Below are 18,845 nucleotides of genomic sequence, written 5' to 3'. Positions count from 1 at the left end.
TGTGTTACAATTGTTGCATTTTAACTCATTTTAAATACAGCTTCTGTGAATAAGTAAACTGGCTTGATCTACACTTCATCGATCCAACAGGTGATATAATAAGCTTTCTAACTATGTATAATATGTCAAATTTTACTCTTGTAACACCGTTTAATATCCCAGCGTATTGGAAACTTTGGCATTAGGCATTCAGTGTGTTGTAGCAGGGAAAGCAACGCTTTCTCACCCCGCTGCAACAGAAGCTAGTAGTGCTGGCTACCAGCCGATACTTATTCACAGAAGCTGTATTTAAAATGAGTTAAAATGCAACAATTTTAACACATATTTTCTCGCCTCATTTTCGTTCTTGGAAATTCGGCTCGGCTCGGCTCTGAACATGCGAGCTATATTTATGATTCGCCGTCACTCGTTACCGCATACCCAAGTAAAACACTGAGATCTCAAGTTTTGATGAAAGGATAATTTAGCTCTGAATATATGTGTCGCAAATAAACTCGTTGCCCTTATGGTATAGCACGTACACAATACTCTGTCTCTGCTTATACTGCAGAAACTGTTCGCTCTGTTCAGCACAAAGTCGACTTTGCGTTGGCGGCAACCACACTTCACAATTTCTGCAGGAATTGTCCAGTTCTTATTCTTATTGTTGCAGTTGTTGTTAGGGGTTTATCATTTATTCATTTTTGTTCCAACCTTGACTTACCAATAACTTAACTTTTTCAATCAGGCTTCCACTAATAGGGCATTATTATAAACCACTTTTTTCCTTATGCAAAAAAGTACAATTATTATTGTCCGATTGATTTAAAGTGACAATCTCGAAGATTTCAGTACCGTTCTCTATGGCGGTGCCAATGGCGAGAAGCGGTAATTGCAGGTGTGTTTTTGGACCTCACTTCCCATAGACCAAACCTGACCCAACCAGTGTCGCCTATGGGACGTCAGTCAGTTGGCACGCCAACTACAACACTTCCTATTTTCTGAATAAAAAACGGTTGTTATAAAAGTAACGTTATGTACATACTCATTCGTTGTCTAACATTAGGCTAACTCAAGATGTCTTTACACTGCCGAGCCGAGTTAAAATGCCGTAGCAAACCTGGGATAGAATTAGTGATGATCAATTTCCACAAACGTTCTTTATCCACCTTTTGCCCGGTATGAACATCTTTACACTGCAGAGAAGAATTTGCGGGATTCGCTGTGGCTCGTGCAATTACGTAACTCGTGCACAGTAAGCAGTCTTTTTCGTGAATGATTGTTGTGTGGTATTTTTGAAACAACTGCCTTGCAAAATGTTACCCCTGGTGTTACCCCTGGTGTTTCTGGTTTTGCTAGCTGTTCGAGAATAAAGCTGAGCTGGGTGTTAAATTAGCAATCAGAACAAGAAGAATAAAACAAAAACAAAGGAGATTTCATCAAAAAGGGCATAAAGGCTGAAGGAACATAGGAAGCGTAATAAAATATTAACAATGCTAATCCACACTGCCGTATTCTTTTATTTAGTTTTCTCCTGCATGACGTCTTGAGAAATCAGACCCGGCTCTGCTCCACATACCCCGGCTTTATTCCGATCATTATAATATATTGATTAACTCGATGGCAATGTAAATAACGGTAACGTTAAGGCCAGTTCAGATCAATGATTCGCAACGAGGCGAAACGGTTTTAGAATGTTGTAGAGAAAATTGCAGCGGTTTGAACTGGTTAGTAGCAGAGCCGTTGCCTGCCCTGAGGTTTTAAAAGACTCTTTGGCTTTAGGGCACACAGGAAACAATGTAATCAGTATGCCATTTCTCAACACTTTATTAAATCTGACCTAGTATCTTTTGCATTTTACAGGGTATAACCAGTCATTAAAGTGGTTACGTATGTTTGTTTTTCAGCTTATCGGATTTTAAACTCATTTCAGTTAACCCTGTCAGACCCAGTGTTGCACAAATGCAACACTTCTTTTCAGAAACATATTTGGCGTGAAACATTTTCTACTGTTAGTCAGAATGTGTATGAGAATAAGTACACACAACATCGGCTTGAAAGCACACAAATGTCTGGGTTTCACAGGGTGTAAAATGAGCTGTGATGAGCAAGAGAGTTTATCGGGTTATTAGAAATTACATTTTGGACCAAAGAAATAAACACACCGTGGAAGTCCTTTAACACTGGAAGTAACTCATTGTGTGTTACTTCCAGTGTGGAAGTAACACCCATTTCCACCCATCTCTGTAGGCCTATGTAAATTCCTAGAGACAATGTGCCTGTTGTTCCAAATAGGAGTTCTGTCAGGAGAGAAATTAAGATTATACAAAAACTTTCAGAATATCAGCATAAAATCACATTTTAAAATAGGCCCAATGCCTCCCATTTTCTTGAAAACACCATTGGCCATGCAAAACCATAAAAATTTTAGTTATTAACCAAATGATTTTCATGTGTGTCATTTAGGCATTGAAAATCAATGGAACAATGGCTTGTGAGCCACCAAGTCTATAATCTTTAATTAATTCTGCTTTTCTTATACAATTATTTTTTTTCCTTCTCCTGATAAAATTTAAGTTGAAGTTGAACTGGTTGACCGATTTAATGGCTCTATTAGGGGCCGAAAGTAAAGAGTCAGGTTAGATACACATTGACAAAAGCTCTCTTTGCACAGACCATAAATACCATGTAAAAGGCAATAAACGAATGTCAGTGTAAATTGGCCATCGTATCATTTTTTCCAGCTCTGATTTATCTTTTTAACCGATATAGCAGGGTACAGATGGCCAAAGATTCCATTTTGGTTAGGTAGATTCGACTTATCATGAGTTCTGACCGGCTCATTCACAGTGACGGAATAACAACTGTGTCCATTGGGACAGTACAAACAAAGCCTTAGATACTGTAGATTAAAATACATGAAGACAGCTCTTAAATAGATTCACAGTGCTCCACTGTTAAACTCTCCATTGTAAGCTTAGCTTCTGTTCTTCAAACTTCAAACCCTGTTTTTGCTGATGTTATTTTTGCTTTCTGATTCACACTGCACATACTTCTCTTTTGTTTCATAAAAAAAGAAGCAGCAAGTTTCTTCTCTGTTGTCATGCATTAAAATTGTACCACATTGTAACAACCACAATAAATATGTATTTGGACACAGGCAAGATAAAGATATACACTAAGTTAATGCAATACTTCCAGTGACAGTAAAACCATAGACTGCTAGAGATGAGAGAACTGGAAGATTCTCCATCCCAGTTGTGGAAACAAACAGTTGAAGCATGCCAAAACCCAGATGACTCACAACACACCCCAGAAACAAGGGGGCTTATTCAGTTGGTAGAATGTTGTGATAAATTTAGAAAAGTTCCGTTTTATCTAACAGGAAGTTCACCCTGAACAGTGTTCTTCATTTTATAGGCTCCTCAGAGATGGTTTGTGGGTGTGTTGTGGGGGGGTGGGGTAACGCACAGTAATGAGTTCAAGTACGTAATTGGCCATGGCCTCACCCTGTGGGACTGTTGGCCACAGTCAACTTTGGCACAGTTTGGATTCAATACCAGGCCATAGGGCCCATCCACGCACTTCAACATGGCCTTAGGAGGTTCGAGCCATCCAGCAGCCCTAAAAACTATTTTTAAAAATATGTATTTTTGGTTAAATCTCCCATTAAATGTCATCAAGGCCCATCACCGCAGAATAAGAAGCAATAAAACCGCTCAGCTCATTTACTCAGTTATTTGGTTATCTCATATTGTAGGCCAGTGTGATTGGCTGGATCCTGACAGAGCACGCATGCCCGGCTTTGTAGTCCAATCTGGGCAAAAACCAAACAAAGCTATGGCGTTGAAAGTCCCAGCCGCGCTGTTAAAATTGATCTGGGATCGCACACTTCAGGTCCGGGCTGTGAATCCTCTCCCACATAACCAGGATCTCGTAAGTCTGGAAACTGTGAACCAGGAAGAGGTCCCGGGAAAGGCAGGGGTCCATGGCGTAGATTAAGTTGGGCTTGGCGTTCTCGCCCACAGCCAGAAAGCCGAAGTGGTCCGTTGGTGGCAGCCCCGCCTTTTCCAAGCACATGCCTATGTAGGCGTCGTCTATGGGCATCACAGGCACGGCGGACGACATGTTGTGCACGACCCAGGCCGTGTATCCGGACATGAGGAACCCACCGCCGGTGCAGTATGGCGGGAAGGTCTTGGCCGCGTACACCTGAGTGGGGACGTAGTACTTGCTGCCGGCCCACCTGACGGGCTTGGTTTCGCGGAGCACCTGCCCCACGTACAGGTGCGGAGGGGTGCCGGGCGCGTCCCGGGCCTGCAGGTACCGCACCATGTTGTCGGTGTTGGCGAAGACGTCGTCGTCGCCGAGGAAGACGTAGCGGGCGCGCGGACACCGCTCCCGCACCCAGTCCAGGAACAGCAGCTGCTTCAGCGTCAGGTTGAAGAAGGACTCCAGGAAGTCCCACTGCAGGATGTCGCCGTGGCGACGGTTCTCCAGCCGCAGGAGCTCGTCGGTGCGCCGGCGCCGCTCGGCGCCGGGCCGGTCCGCCGTCCCCGCCAGGAAGACCCGCCGGACGCCGGCGCCTTTCTGCCGCTGCTCCGCCGCCCACGTCCGCCGCAGGACCGCCCGCCGGTCGAAGCTCCCCGGCGACGTCTTGATCGCCACCAGCAGGAAGACGCCGGCCGAGTCCTCCGGCGCCCGGCCGCACTTCCCCGGCGCGTCCTGCAGGAGGCGGAAGTGGCGGCAGTGCCTGTACAGCAGGAAGTCCTGAAGGTGGGGCTTCAGCTGGGAGAACCCCCCGACGTCCCTCGCCGAGCTGTCCTGCGAGCACGTGTACGCGGTCGGCCGGTTCCCGCGCCCCCCGCCCCCTCCCGCCCCGCTCGCGCTGTCGCTGGGCTCCGGCTCTGTGGGAGCGGCGCTGGGCACCACGGCCGCCCGCGCGCCTGGCCTTCGGAAGTACGGGGTGAGGTCAACTATAGTGAACAGCGCCAAGGCGCACAGCGACACGACAAAGCAGAGGGGAATCGCTCTGAGGCCACACACAACACGTGTCATGACTACTCCTGTGTGTGTGTGTGTGTGAGAGAGAGAGAATGAGAGTGAGAGAGAGAGAGAGAGAGAGAGAGAGAAAGTAAAGATGGACAAAAAGATAGTTAGTTAACAAGATAGTTAATTTTTATGAACAAAAATGGAAAAAAACCTGAGCTCACCAGTGCTCTCTTTCTTCTTTATGATGTTCCAAACAATTGATTTTTGGTTACCCAGTGATTTGGCCTATGTCTGTGACTATCTTCTTCTTTTGTCTCAGACTCAAAATGGTTTCCTTGACTTCCACTGTCACAACTCTGGTACTCATGGTGACAAACGCTAATAACAGACTCCAAAGGCAATCAAACCTAGACAATGAACGCTCTCTTATATCTGCACTTAAGGAAGCAGTTGGACGCACCCGACTAATCAGAAACATCTGTGACGCCATTTGTCCCAAACATTATGATTCCCTGAAATGGGGGGACTGTTTATAAAAAAGTGCCGTAATTTCTTTGAATAAAAGCTGAGAGAGTGCACTTTAACCACATGTGAATTGTTTGATCACAAATCTTAAGTTGTACAATGCAGAGCTAAATCAAGAATAAAATGCGTCATTGTCCCAAACAATATGGAGCACACCTTATCGGAGCTATTTTCATCTGTAAAAACGCATTCGAAACAGCTATTCTCTTGACCAGGAGTAGTATTACGTGGCCATCAATAATTTGAAATAAAGCATACAAGACCCGCCGAAATGCAAATAATTTCTTCATTTTAGTTTTATGTTCATATTACATTTATTACATATTACATTTTTCCAAAAAAAAGAAGAAATTGTTGCAAAATATTGCATTAATCATCAAATTATTTTTTATAAAAGCAGTGTTTCCATAATTTGCGCCAGTACTATATATATATATATATATATATATATTACAGAAACAGCTATATAACAATTAATAAACAAATATCACTTTACCTCTGAGTGTGTGGCCGAATAAAACGTCCTCAACCCGTCAGCATGAACTTGTCAACAGAACATCAAAAGGTTTCATCGACACTTCAAAGAGTCGAAGCAAGTAACGATCCACGCTACTGTCCGTTATTTAGTGGAGCTCCGAATTTCCTTGTATGTCGTTCAGCTCTTTGAAATCACCTCCCTCACATGCAGTCTGGGTGTGACTTATTGCAATATATTTGCCCTCGTCAATATCGCTGGCAAAAACTATGACTGTAAATAATACTGCTAATATGCATTGCATTACTATTTAGCTGAAGTTAATGCTTACCAGAAGTATTCTAGCCCCGACCCCAAGGTACGAGGTTAAAATGTACCCGTAAGGTATTTCTGAGCAAATTAAAAAGTTGCGAGATTCTGTTATGAAAAGGAGGTGAGACGGGGCATAACGTCAAAACTCTTTGATGTGTCTTATGCAAATAAAGCCATTTTGGAGGGTTCAGTTTGTTTCTGATAAGTGCTTTTAGATTTAGTTCACAAGTTTATTTCAAAAACTTCTTTGTTTTTTTATTTATTTAAAAAAAAAACTTTTTTATTTATTTAAAAAAATCTGAGTTCGTGAACTGTAAGGCATTGTACACTCAGTTCCGCCCCTGATTCCCCTCCGTTTATGAGCCACTTCACGCTTCCCATATGTCTTCAGCCGCGTATTCCTGTTCTCGTGAATAAAACGTAACTCCTTCACCAAGCAAAACGGGCGGGTTCAAGTTTGCGTTTGTTTGATCTGTCCGGGTTATTGGGGGAATAGTCTGAAGGCTTGGCCTCTCTGTACTTTCACCCTGTGTAATTTTGGGTGGGCCTCACATGCAAAAATTTGACAACCCCTGCTCAACACCTGTTCTGGGACATTACTAAATGCCTACCAAGTGAAAAACTTTCTCGACCAAACACACTGGACACACACTTTTGGCCTCTGAAATTTGAACCATTCTTGCGACTCTTGCGACTCCATGTTTTGAGCCAGGATTATAGTGCCTGACAGGAGAGATGTTCACTCAATGAAGTGATGTTATAAAGAAATATTAAAGGAATAGTTCCCTTTTTGGGGTTTATGATATCATTTCAGTTTTTGCGTATGATTTGGCTATACAACCTGCTTTGGAGTTACTTGAAGGGCATTTTCTCTCTTTAGACTATAAACCCCAGCATTCACCAGCATTTGCTATAACGCTTTTATGAAATCCATGGCATCATCATCGGTGTTGTGAAGTGTTGTACATTTTCAAAATACTTCTATTTCATGCCATGGAGGCAATCAAGCCTGAAAAAAAAAAGCCATGCATTTACTTGTACTTGCACAAAATATTAGTGCTTCATACAAGGGAGACAAGAGACCACTATATATCGGATGAATTTATCAAGCATTGGGGACATAATTGACTTAATTTGCCATCAATATAATTGTTGAAACCCAGCCAAATTTGGCAATGGTTTCTGGTGATTATTTGATATAATAATTACAATATATACATTACTCATGTCCACTTCATACCACAGTTAAACCTACGCCACATAGCCTACTGGCTAATTGTTATAGGAGAAACTATCTGTTATATCTACAGTTATTAGAACACCTTAGTAGAAACATGACTTGTTCATTATGACAATATGTTGAAATCAGTGATATATTGTAAGAGTGATATTGATATTTCACATTTAGATTCTCTGCATTTCTAACTAGCAGCACGGTAGAAAGGTAGAAAGAAATACCTTTACACGTAAATTTTACCCCAGAAACGTAATTAACATGATGATGATAACGAAAGAGCATTTTTAAATGTCAAAAGTTTTAAAACAAATTGAGTTGCGTTTCTCGAATTCTGACTTTTATTTTGAACCATTTCCGAGTTGTCCGCCTTCTCGCATTCGCTCGTGTCACACTTGTAGCAGTGGAATTTTTTTTTTAAGCTTATAATCTTTTCAATTGACGATCTTTGCTGCGAGTAAGCAACCGGAAGCCATGTTGGCGAGTTCTTTTTACGTCAGAGAAGAAGTACAGATTTTTTTAGAGAGCCAGATAGGCTACTCTACTCCTCAACATGAGACGTATCCTCAGTTTGACTACACACATTATTTGTTGCACTCATATAATTTATATTTAAAATAACAGACAAACCTAAAATCTAGTAAATCACCGTATCGAACTCATCTGGTCGATGTGTAGTGTATGAGGACCTTTCTCTTCAGTGAAAACGAGTTTGGGCTGGTTTGAATTATTACCGTTCTAGATTATCTAGGTTCTTTCGTCGAATGTTATAAAAAAAACGTAAACTCAAAGTCAATAAAAGTTAGTTTCCCCAAAATACAACAGACATCTAGACTAAGCTCTCACAGTTTTTGGTTAGCGCAGTTTATACGGCACAGTGAAACATTATTTTCAATATCGAGGATCTGTGAGAGAAGTCGCCTTTCTAAAGACGTCACGTATTCTACACGGAAGAGGACGTCATCTTACAATCTGTGTGAGTTGGAACATAACGTTTTCTTTTAAACATTAATGAAAAATCTGTTCTTCGGTGTCAATAACTCTTTGACATTTTAAAATACTTCATATCAATGCAATATCGCTCGATATAATTGAAGATTCCTTTTTTAGAGCTGTCTCGCAAGTCAGCCTTAGTTAAACTGTCATTCAATTCAGCCAGTATAGCTAGATGTACAATTTGCCTTGCAATAAATTTAGCGTGCAATTGTCGTTACCTGGAATTTTAACCATAACGAATATCTATCCGAGGCCCAGCATATCACTTGGACGGATTTACGTCCGTCATTATGTAGTGGTGTTGTGTTTTTATAGCTGACAGCGATCACTGCCGGATATCTTGAGCTGGTAATGTCATAATTCGAAGTTTCACATTGATTTCTGTGCAACGCTTTGTGCGGACTATTTTTCTCCTGTTAAGAATGGTTAATCGGTATGGTTAGACTACTTTACTGTTTCGGACTAGAACCGTTTGAATTACGTACAACATATGTGTGCCGCATGTTGTTAATTGCTTTTCTGGCCTTTTTCTTGGCTATTTTCCGAAAAGGGTGAGATTTTGCTTGTGCCTTCATTTTGGTTCACAGATTGATACTTTTTTTTTTTAGATCGCACTGCGATTTGGAATGGGTCTGAAATAACGTTTTATCGTCTGAATAGATTACAGAACCACAAGATGTCATGGATACGCGAAGGGGAACTGAGTCTTATCGAGAGGCTCTCCGCTAATATATTGAAGGTAATATCGGTTTTTAACAATTCGTTTTTGTGCGTCTTATAGTAAGATTGTCTGTAATGGTTTCTCATCTTCCTAGAGCAATATCTGAGTGAACTCTACCCAATTCCATTTAACTCAGGGTATGTTACGAAATAGGTTATTTTATTTCTATGCTCGCTTTTGAGTTTATTTTGAGGTAATATTTAGTCTTATTAACTGTATTGTTTGTTTATGATTAGCTTGTTTTGACATGCATTTCTCTTACTTTGTAATTTGTGTTTACTTGCCAACCTTTGGTTAAACCGTCTTTGATATACAGTCAAGGCAGGCAGCCAATAATATGGCAACTAAAAATAACTTGTAGTTTGTCACTCAGACATTTTTTCAGTATTCTGATTTTCTCCATCTCAGTTTGTGGTTTAGTGGAAGTCAGTTGTTATCAGTCCAGCTTGGCCTTGTAATTCATTGACTCCCTTGGTGCCGATCTCCGTCTCGCAGGCCGGGCCGATGCCCAAACATGTGGCCTTCATCATGGATGGAAACCGGCGGTACGCTCGCAAGCGGCACGTGGAAAGGCAGGAGGGACACACACAGGGCTTTGACAAGCTGGCAGAGGTGAGAAGTGGCATCATGCCACCTGTGTGTGCTGTTAGTGGTGTGCTCAATAATAATAACAATAATAATAATAAAATACCTATAATAATAACAATATTAACAACAATAATAATAACAATAGTAATAATAAATATAGCTGCAAGCAGTAATTAAGGGGGCCACACACTTAGTCGGAAATACATATGTGAATGCAAAAAACATGCAACGCCATATTCCTAATGAGGTTCTCAGTCAGCCTAACCAGTTTCAAGTGCATACGAGGCCAAACGGGGCAGGAGTTGTGCCCTTTCAAATTTCGTATTTTCAGTTGCGCACAATAGTGCCACCAAGTGTCCAAGCGGCGCCAAAATCCCTCCGTCTGCAATGCACGCAGCCTCCGACAACCGTGCAAGGTTTTGTGAATAGTTGTCAGACACACTTGAATGAAAAATTATCTGAAATTTGAACGTAAATGAGAACAGCAATTATCAGAAATTACTAGAAAAGGGAAAGAGAAATGAGCAGAACCTTGAAAGCTATGACAATAACTCCTACAAATACAATAGTGTTGCTGCAGCTTTGCTGCTTGGCCCGCTAAAGACAAATTTAGTGTAGCTTTGCAGTGCTAAACCAATTCTGTTCTGTTAGGTTATATTTTACTCTGGGACTCAGCTGCCTCTCCCCTGAGCAAGGCACTAAACCTGGCCCACATCAGTAAATATCCAGCTGTATAAAAGGGGAGTGATCTAAATTGTAGCACTGCAACATAGTAATGGATGCCGTCCCTCCTTTTTGCAAGAGGCATGCTTGTGTACTGGTGGAACCCGCCTTTTGGTATCAGTGTGCTAAAGTCTTTTCAATGGGACCTGGAATGACTTAGGCTGCTATGCATTGAAAAAGGCATCTACAAGACAAACAATAACAGTGTGACAGAAATGTTAGTGTTGGCAGTTGACAGTGCATTTTTCTGTGACCTATTTATTTTCTCGTGCTAAGTTTATCTCATTTCTACTAGATTTTATTTCTCAGTCTTGTGTACTATTTGTGTTAATTTTCCTTTTATGTTTTGATTTTTAAACTTGGCTCCACAATGAATTGCCATTCAGGGACGATAAAGATTGGCTGATTACCTGATTGATTGATTGACAGACGCTGCGTTGGTGCCTGAACCTGGACATCAGGGAGGTGACGGTGTACGCCTTCAGCATTGAGAACTTCAAGCGCTCGAAGGAGGAGGTGGACGGGCTGATGGAGCTGGCCAGGCAGAAGTTCGCTCGGCTGCTGGAGGAGCAGTGAGTGGCAGCCATTTTAAAAATGTCAGGGGGGTTAGCGATGTTTTATCCTTTGATGAGTAGGTTTTTTGCAGTGTTTCTTTTCAAAATTCCAAGTCAGTGTTCCAGAACTCGATTGCTTTCCCATCGTGACTAGTGATTACATCGTTCGGTTTAGAACGTTTTAATCACACATTTATGATCTTGCTCCTTACCGGTTTTTTTTTTTTTTTTTAAACAAAAGGAATGGACATTTTGCTCTCAGTGCACGCTATACTTCGAGCCTTTCTCCAAATCTTACTGGATTACATTGCGCTCATTTCGCAGACAGTCTTGTTCAGAGCGATGTTCAATGGAAGAGAACACGAACACAAACACATCCGCCTGAGTTGTATGAGCAACAGTGCCCCCCGGGCCAGCGCGTCTTGCGTTTAACATCATTAAATCTCTAAATATAACTGAACTTATGCTAAAATAGAACCATAATAAACCCCGATAAATCATAGGCTTATACATTTAGGGTTTTATAAAACCATAATTTGTGCTGTAACGGTCCGGAATAAATGACATAAGCAAACAGTGCCATTGGGTGGGAATAGGAACAGAGCCAAGATGCAGTGTGAATAGGTGGGTCTTTACTAGAAGCTGGGGAGGACTTTTACTTCCTGAACCTGGATTTTCCAGTTGCCGGTTGGCAGATCTGAATACAGAGAGCGCCCCTCTGCTGGGAATCGAACCCAGAACCTTCCGGTTATTTGCCCGATTCCCTCACCGTTATGGTGCGTGGTAGTGAACAACGCTGAACGTGCTGAAGTGTCGTCTGCCTCCCTCCTCACAGGGAGAACCTCGAGAAGCACGGGGTGCGGATCCGAGTGCTGGGGGACCTGGCGCTGCTCCCGCTGGACCTGCAGCAGGTTATCGCCAAGGCCGTGGTCTCCACCAGGGGGCACAACAAGTAGGCACTTCCATTACATTACATTACATTGCAGGCATTTGCAGATGCTGATGCAGAAGCAGATGCTGTTATATAGAGCGACTTACATTGCATCCATTTATACAGTTGGCTATATACTGAAGAAATGAATTATACTGAAGCAGGTTAAGTACCTTGCTCATGGGTACAACGGCAGTGTCCTGACTGGGAATTGAACCTGTGACCTTTAGGTTACAAGACCGGGTCCTTACCCATTATACTACCACTGCAGCCCCACTTTCTCCTTCTAACTGAGCCCGTCCAATGTGGCCTGACCGGTGCTTGCTGATCTCTCTGCAGGATGTTTCATTGACATTTTGTCCATTGTCTGTAATGTTTCACTGCCAGATAGTTGATATTGATGTCGTCCTGCGTATTGAATATCTGAACTGAAATTATAACGTTGGTGTCAGTGTCTCGGCCCATTTCAAGGGCCAATGCTGGTATTTAGTTACCAGTATCAGTAAAAAAAAAAAAAAAAAGATTAGATTGTTAACTTTGACTGTGCTATCTCAATGAAAGGTTGTCCTTGACAGACCGTCATTGGCTCAGTCTGAAGATGGCCCGTGCCTCCACCTTTGAGGAAGTGAATGACTGCATGACAAACGGAATGGCTAAAGTAATGTGACTAATGTTGATGAGTGTAGCATTAAAGGGGCAGTTCACCCATAAATTAAATAAAGCTGTGTTTTCCACTTGACACCGCGGCCCAGAACACTGCTGTCACTGCTGTTGGCATACCTCTGTAGAAAGTAGTTTTCTATGAAACCTTGCACAACAAGGTCTGTGGATGCTTGTGAGTAACAGTGTCATCATATTTGGAAAGAGACGTTGCTGCTGAGTTTTTCGAAAGTAAATATTTGCTGCTTTGAGAACCGAGGTCCATTGTATCTGGGTGAGCTGCAGCAGTAGTCTCAGTGAGACTACCTGGATGGATAGGCAGCACTCCAGATAAGTTGGTAGATAGCACTCCAGGAGCGCACAGCTTAAATTTATTTCATTTTCGGGTGCGCTGCCCGTTTAACCCCTTGTCTCCTGGCGAGGAGTCGCGCTCATGCCGGACCCTTCTCTCTGTGAACAGGTGCTTCCTGAACGTGTGCTTCGCCTACACCTCCAGGCACGAGATCGCTAACGCCGTCAGGGAGATGGCCTGGGGGGTGGAGCAGGGCCTCATCAAATCCAGGTACGTCCCTTGGCTGCACTGGGTTAGCCCTGTGAACAGGCAGGTGTAGGCCGTCAGGATTTTTAAAAGTTTGTTGGACAGGACACCAGTGTCACGCACCAGTCGACTTTCTTCTTATCTATAAATCAATCATTGAATCACTTTTCTCATTACATAGCAATAGTGGTGATATCCACGCCAAGGTTTCCCAGGATGCTGGAAAGTAGGGGGAAAAAAGCCGAAAACCCAAAAGCAAGCAACAGCTAAAGTATGGACAGGTTAAATACTGATTAATTAAAGGAATCATAAAGATCTTCAGTGGTTTTTAACAAAGCCATTGTTCCAGCATTTCTGATCTTTGCTGGAAAAAGATTCCACAACTCGGGAACAAAGAAGTCACAGATATGATTCAGTCATTTGTCACAAGTTTAAAATGGAACATTCTGGAAATTTTGCTCAGGAATGGACAAGTACACGCTAAATATTTTTCCACAACCCGTGGTAGTTCTCTTTGGCTCTTCATGTCGAGATTATTGGACCTCGTTTCCCTGCATCCTTGGCTGCAGCAGATGTTCAAGGCTAGTGCTAAATTTTTAGATCGTTCACATTGAACAAAAGGAGGTAAGGCCCCAGCTGTGATTCTCAGACACATCCAAAGGGGGCGATCCAAGACAGTTGCAAAAGACGGAGCGGAGGAAACCACAAATGGAAGAAGATGGCTTCATCCTGATGTTATCTGCTATAGTGCCCCTCGCTGCAACGCTTGAAAGTGCAGCTTGTGCTTGCGCTGCGTCAAGAATTTCAGGTGACACAGATTTTAGAACGCAACTACGCGCGGCAAATTGACTTTGCGTACCTCGAAGCGTCTGCGTTGGCGTACTTGCATAGGGTATATTTCCGGCCTTAATGTAATGTACTTGTGACTGTGACAGTGACTCTGGAAAATTATGACTATGAACTATGCAGATACTGTGGTTTCTTTAGACCTCAGAACGGTGCAGTGTTTCTGTCCAGTGCTTCAGCAGAGCCTAGTGCCATCCGTGAAACGATGACAAATGATGAAACTTGCAGGGCTGCCACTATACTTAACTTGATTGTGGTGCATTTTTATTTTATTTCAGATTAGATCATCGCATGACATTACATTAACATTACATTCATTTGGCAGATGCTTTTATCCAAAGCGACGTACAAGAAGTGCATTTTCATGATCGTAGACAACTGCTGAACACGGGTTCAGTAAGGTACAATTACTTATTTTGTACAGCTATTTCTAGCCGAGAACAATGAACACTATCCTGGTCTAACATCTGCAAAGCCAAACTAGGCAGAAGATTAAGCTAGAGTATTAGGACAAATACAATTTGACAAACTGCCCACAGACAGAAAACAGTTTAAAAAAAAAAAATAACTATAGTAAATTTAAAATTTTTTTTTTCAGTGACGTCTCAGAGTTTCTGCTGAGTGAGTGTCTCTATAGCAGCAGCTCCCCGGACCCAGACTTGCTTATCCGTACCTCTGGTGAAGTGCGACTCAGCGACTTCCTGCTGTGGCAGGTAAGCCACACCCACATCCTGTTTCTACACAGGACCGACACCACCCTTCTCAGTCCGTCCGTTGGTCCCACCTGCTAAAGGAAATATTAACCCAAAAAAGTATCTGCAGACAGTAACATAAAACATCTAAAGTACCGTGTGTAATGGCAGCTTAACAGTACAGCTGGTGCTGAGATAGTGACAGATCCCACCTGTGGTCATTGGTGAGGAGAACCCTGCTCCTGTGTTTTATGAAAGATTCACATACATCACCATTCAGGCATTCTTCTGCTTGCCAGTTTCTGTAGGATTTCAAAGTCAGCCAGTCTGTCATGTTGGTGAGATGGAGTAATGCTTGATGGGACTGTATTACAGCGGCAAACTGGAAGGCTGGTTTTTCCTGGCATGACAGAATTTTAAGAGGATTTATTTTTAACCTGCAAAAAGGAATCAAGCATTTGTTATGGATCACCACCACAGAAAGTAATAACATATGGATTGAACTAAGTGTTGTGCATGTTTCCTTTAACCAAAATGAACCCTTTCATTTTTTTATATTGCAGTACCTACCATACAAGAGTTAAATTTGTGCTCCAATCGTGTAACAGCGTGCGCTATTTTAGTTAGCCTCGCTAGACGTTTAGAAGCTGGTTAGTATATAGAGTAGAAGCTAGCAGCAGTACGCTATAGCTTATAGCACTCGATGTACTAGCGCACTTCTGGCGAAACCGGGAGTGGCTAGCATGCCGTGCTAGCCGGCGTGCTGTTCTTACCGAAGAGGCGAAGGATGATGTGGTTTTTTTTCCCCTCTCCCTGCCAGACCGCCTACTCGTGCCTGGTGTTCCAGTCTGTGCTCTGGCCGGAGTACTCCTTCTGGAATCTGTGTGAAGCCATCCTGCAGTATCAGCTCAATTACCTGTCGCTGCAGGTATGTCTCTTTCATTCATCCGTCCATCCATTATTTCATCCATCTGTTCATTTTTAGAATGTGCTCTTTTCTGAGGTGAATGTCACTGCATACATTCGGTCTGAACTCCACAAATCCGTTATTCGGCTTGGGACATTTGTGACGTAGGGCTTGATCAGATAACATAGGAAACCCACTGATGTAATTTTTTTCCTCCCCAGGAATAATGGTGCTGTCATTTACAGAGCCATCTTTGGCTCAAAATCATTTTTATTTTGAAAAATGTGTCCAAACGATCATGAGCTCGGTTTAGTCCACTTTATAAAAAATAATTATTGTCTGATAGAATTTTTTAACCTTTTTTTAATTTTTAGGGCTAGCAACCAGAGTCGGCCCTGTAATGTAATAACTGACAGAGCACATCTGCAGTCAATGATGACTGTGAATCGAACATATTTTTCTTCTTCCCCAATGACTGCCTGTAATAAGTCCTTTTCCAAACCTGTTTTTCGGCAAACTGAGACATCACCTGGTGACGGTCGTCAGGTGTGAAACAAACGCTGATTAAGCACGCCGACTCCCTGGGTTTGAATGAGCAGGACAGCACTTAGAAACACTTAGATTACTGCTGCACTCTGCTTTTTAAATTAAGTTTGGAATTTAGACCTTCCAGCAATATTTGTCTTATAAATAAGCACACTCCACTCAACAACTTAGCAATCTAACTCGCTGAACTGAGTTTGTGACGAAAAAGTGCACGGCTTGGATTTACTTTCGGCAAAGCTAAGAGCGAAAGTTGATTGAATACGGGCCTGTACCTCTGTACTACCAGACAGGACACCGTTGTGGAAAACTTGGTTTTAATAACGAAAGTCTGCAGACCCTGCAGCCCTTTGAACCAGGGCTGGCGACCTCTGGATAACGGACCAGGAGACACAAAATGGCTGCCCTATACACCCTGTTTCAGTGCTTCCCAGGTTTATTGGCAAACGAGCAATATTTTTGCCCATTTCATCTCAATGAAAAACCTGGTGTATGACAATCTGTTGTCAATTTTTAAATAAATCTGAGAACGTTGAATGGTATGTGGATACAGTATTTCTTCTCTGGTTGAGCTATTTTGTGGTGCACATGCACATATACATTGCCCTATGATTCATCCACATTAATCTGGATTTGCACCTGGGACACCAGGTAACTGAAATCTCTAGTCTGTCAGTGACAGTAATCAATTGGTCAACTATCAGGTAAAGAAAATCAGTAGTAGTACTGACATCATGGACCTGACGAGGCCCTTATTTTCATTTCCTAGATCAGAGGTCTCCATTGTTACCCAAAAAGGGCTGGTGTGGGTGCAGGTTTTTGTATTAGCCCAGCACTTAAGACACCTAACAGAATGCAAAAATCTACACCCACACTGACTCTTTTCGGATAACAATCAGGACGCCTGTCCTAGATTGGAATATATATTAGCTGGGTTAATACAAAAACCTGCACCCAAACCACCCCTTTTCAGATAACAATTGGGATGCTTGTCCTAAATTGGAATATATATTAGCTGGGCTAATGCAAAAATCTACACCCACACCACCCCTTTTCAGATAACAATTGGGGCACCTGTCCTAGATTGTGGAATATATAGTCCATATTATGTGTACTAATACAATGCATGGAATTTATGATGATAGTGTACCATTCTTCACAATCAGAAAGTGCTCTGCAGTGAATGTAAGAGGTTCAGCTAATCCACTGATATGTAGCACCCAACTGGGTGATGCGAGGCAGCCATTTTGTGCCAGAGTGCTCTCTTAAAGCTTGGCTGAGGTGGACAGGGACAGCGAGGGGGGGAATTATCAAGCCAATTATTATGGGGAATAATTAGGTGGCCAGATTGAGAGACCCAGGGTTGGGAATTTGGCCAGGAACGCCAGTGAATGGAGTCATGTGACGATGGTTCAGTTTTAAAAAAAATTTTTTTAAACATTGCAGAAAGCTCGAGATTTGCACAGGGAGCAGCAGACCCTGCAGCAGCTGGAGGCTGACCGCCGTTGCGTGGCTGAGCTACTGATGCATTCTGGGAACGGGAAGGGGAATGCGACGGACAAACAGAGCCGACAGGAGCACTTGCTGACATACGCGGCCCACCGGGAGGAGAGGGTGCGAGGCTTTCTGGAAGCCCTCCAGCAGCGGAGGGACAGTTACTTTACCGACCTGACCAGCCAGGTCGCTCTCGCCTAACCCACAATGCACCACTGCAAAAGGGGAGTCCCTCATCCCTGTAGATATGTATATATAGGTGAAATGAGAAGGCTCTTTTACCCCTATGGGGCATTGAAATGTTTAATTTACAAGGTATCAGGAGAAGTCTGCACAAGATCTATCGCTTGATATGTATGGGTATGTGTGCGTGTGTGTGTTTATATGTTAAAATAATTAATTTTATCATGTATACATAAATTATAAAATAAGATTGAAATGAGTATATTGACAGCCCCCCACCCAGTGGAAAACTGTTACATGGACGATGCACATTTTCTCATTTATGAACACAGGACGTGCGTACAAGCAACCTGTAAGTGTGTAAGATGTGGTCCAAGTGAACAACAGAAAGTTTTCAACAGGAAGAAACTTGGTTGCAAATTTGTGTGCTGCTTTGGAACCAGTCTCACTGTTCTGGGTTGTGTGCATATTATACAGCTTTTCAAATTGAGGATTCTGGCTCTACTTCTTCTTTGACTTGAATACATTTGTTATTTTATTCTCACTTCAATGTATTTACGTGAGACTGCTTGATTTTGTGACTTCCACGACTATACATGTTAAATGTTAAACAATTAAGACCTTTATTTTGGTGATAAACTAGCCAACTGTTGGCACGTGGTCCTGTAAAAGTAATGAAAAGTATTAAAATATAATGTCTGCAGACCAGTTATACAGTGTTGCGTTTTCTCTTAAGAACGTATTCGAACTTTCAAGCCAATAATACAAGGACAGATGAAAAGGTAGCCACACACTGAATTCAAAATTGGTCAGACAAAATGTAAATTTATTATTTACGATTGACAATCTTGCCCATCGTGCACTGAACTAAGTAATTATTCACATTCTATGCAAATTTAAGAAAAATGTCAAACTTCTTGGCAGCATTACCTCCTCGGAAAAGATTAATAGC

At 42.4% G+C, this 18,845-nt stretch overlaps 2 protein-coding genes across 5 annotated transcripts; one reads left to right on the top strand and one right to left on the bottom strand.

Annotated features, from left to right (window-relative positions):
* Positions 1-1,788: 1,788 nt before the first annotated feature.
* Positions 1,789-6,360, bottom strand: LOC118221742 (N-acetyllactosaminide beta-1,3-N-acetylglucosaminyltransferase 3-like). Of its 2 annotated transcripts, none has more exons than XM_035407095.1 (2): positions 5,993-6,360; positions 1,789-5,045 (listed from the first exon to the last, which is right to left on the bottom strand). In XM_035407095.1, exon 2 carries the CDS (start codon positions 5,035-5,037, stop codon positions 3,847-3,849), a length of 1,191 nt encoding a protein of 396 aa, XP_035262986.1. In that variant the 5' UTR covers positions 5,038-5,045; positions 5,993-6,360; the 3' UTR covers positions 1,789-3,846. The 2 variants fall into 2 exon arrangements, with proteins under 2 accessions (XP_035262986.1, XP_035262995.1); XM_035407104.1 differs by lacking the exon at positions 5,993-6,360 and adding an exon at positions 5,193-5,795.
* A 1,738-nt stretch (positions 6,361-8,098) lies between these two features.
* Positions 8,099-18,603, top strand: dhdds (dehydrodolichyl diphosphate synthase). Of its 3 annotated transcripts, none has more exons than XM_035379575.1 (9): positions 8,099-8,493; positions 9,174-9,252; positions 9,730-9,846; positions 10,975-11,117; positions 11,935-12,051; positions 13,151-13,252; positions 14,673-14,787; positions 15,587-15,694; positions 17,663-18,603. In XM_035379575.1, the coding sequence occupies exons 2-9, from the start codon at positions 9,190-9,192 to the stop codon at positions 17,909-17,911; spliced, it is 1,014 nt and encodes a 337-aa protein (XP_035235466.1). In that variant the 5' UTR covers positions 8,099-8,493; positions 9,174-9,189; the 3' UTR covers positions 17,912-18,603. The 3 variants fall into 3 exon arrangements, with proteins under 3 accessions (XP_035235466.1, XP_035235549.1, XP_035235376.1); XM_035379658.1 differs by lacking the exon at positions 8,099-8,493 and adding an exon at positions 8,500-8,861; XM_035379485.1 differs by lacking the exon at positions 8,099-8,493 and adding an exon at positions 8,881-9,064.
* Positions 18,604-18,845: the final 242 nt, after the last annotated feature.

Source organism: Anguilla anguilla, chromosome 1, assembly GCF_013347855.1.
Source record: "Anguilla anguilla isolate fAngAng1 chromosome 1, fAngAng1.pri, whole genome shotgun sequence".
Classification (NCBI taxonomy): Eukaryota; Metazoa; Chordata; class Actinopteri; order Anguilliformes; family Anguillidae; genus Anguilla; species Anguilla anguilla.
The sequence above is the reverse complement of the archived record's forward strand: the minus strand, read 5'-3'. Positions and strand labels throughout refer to the sequence as shown.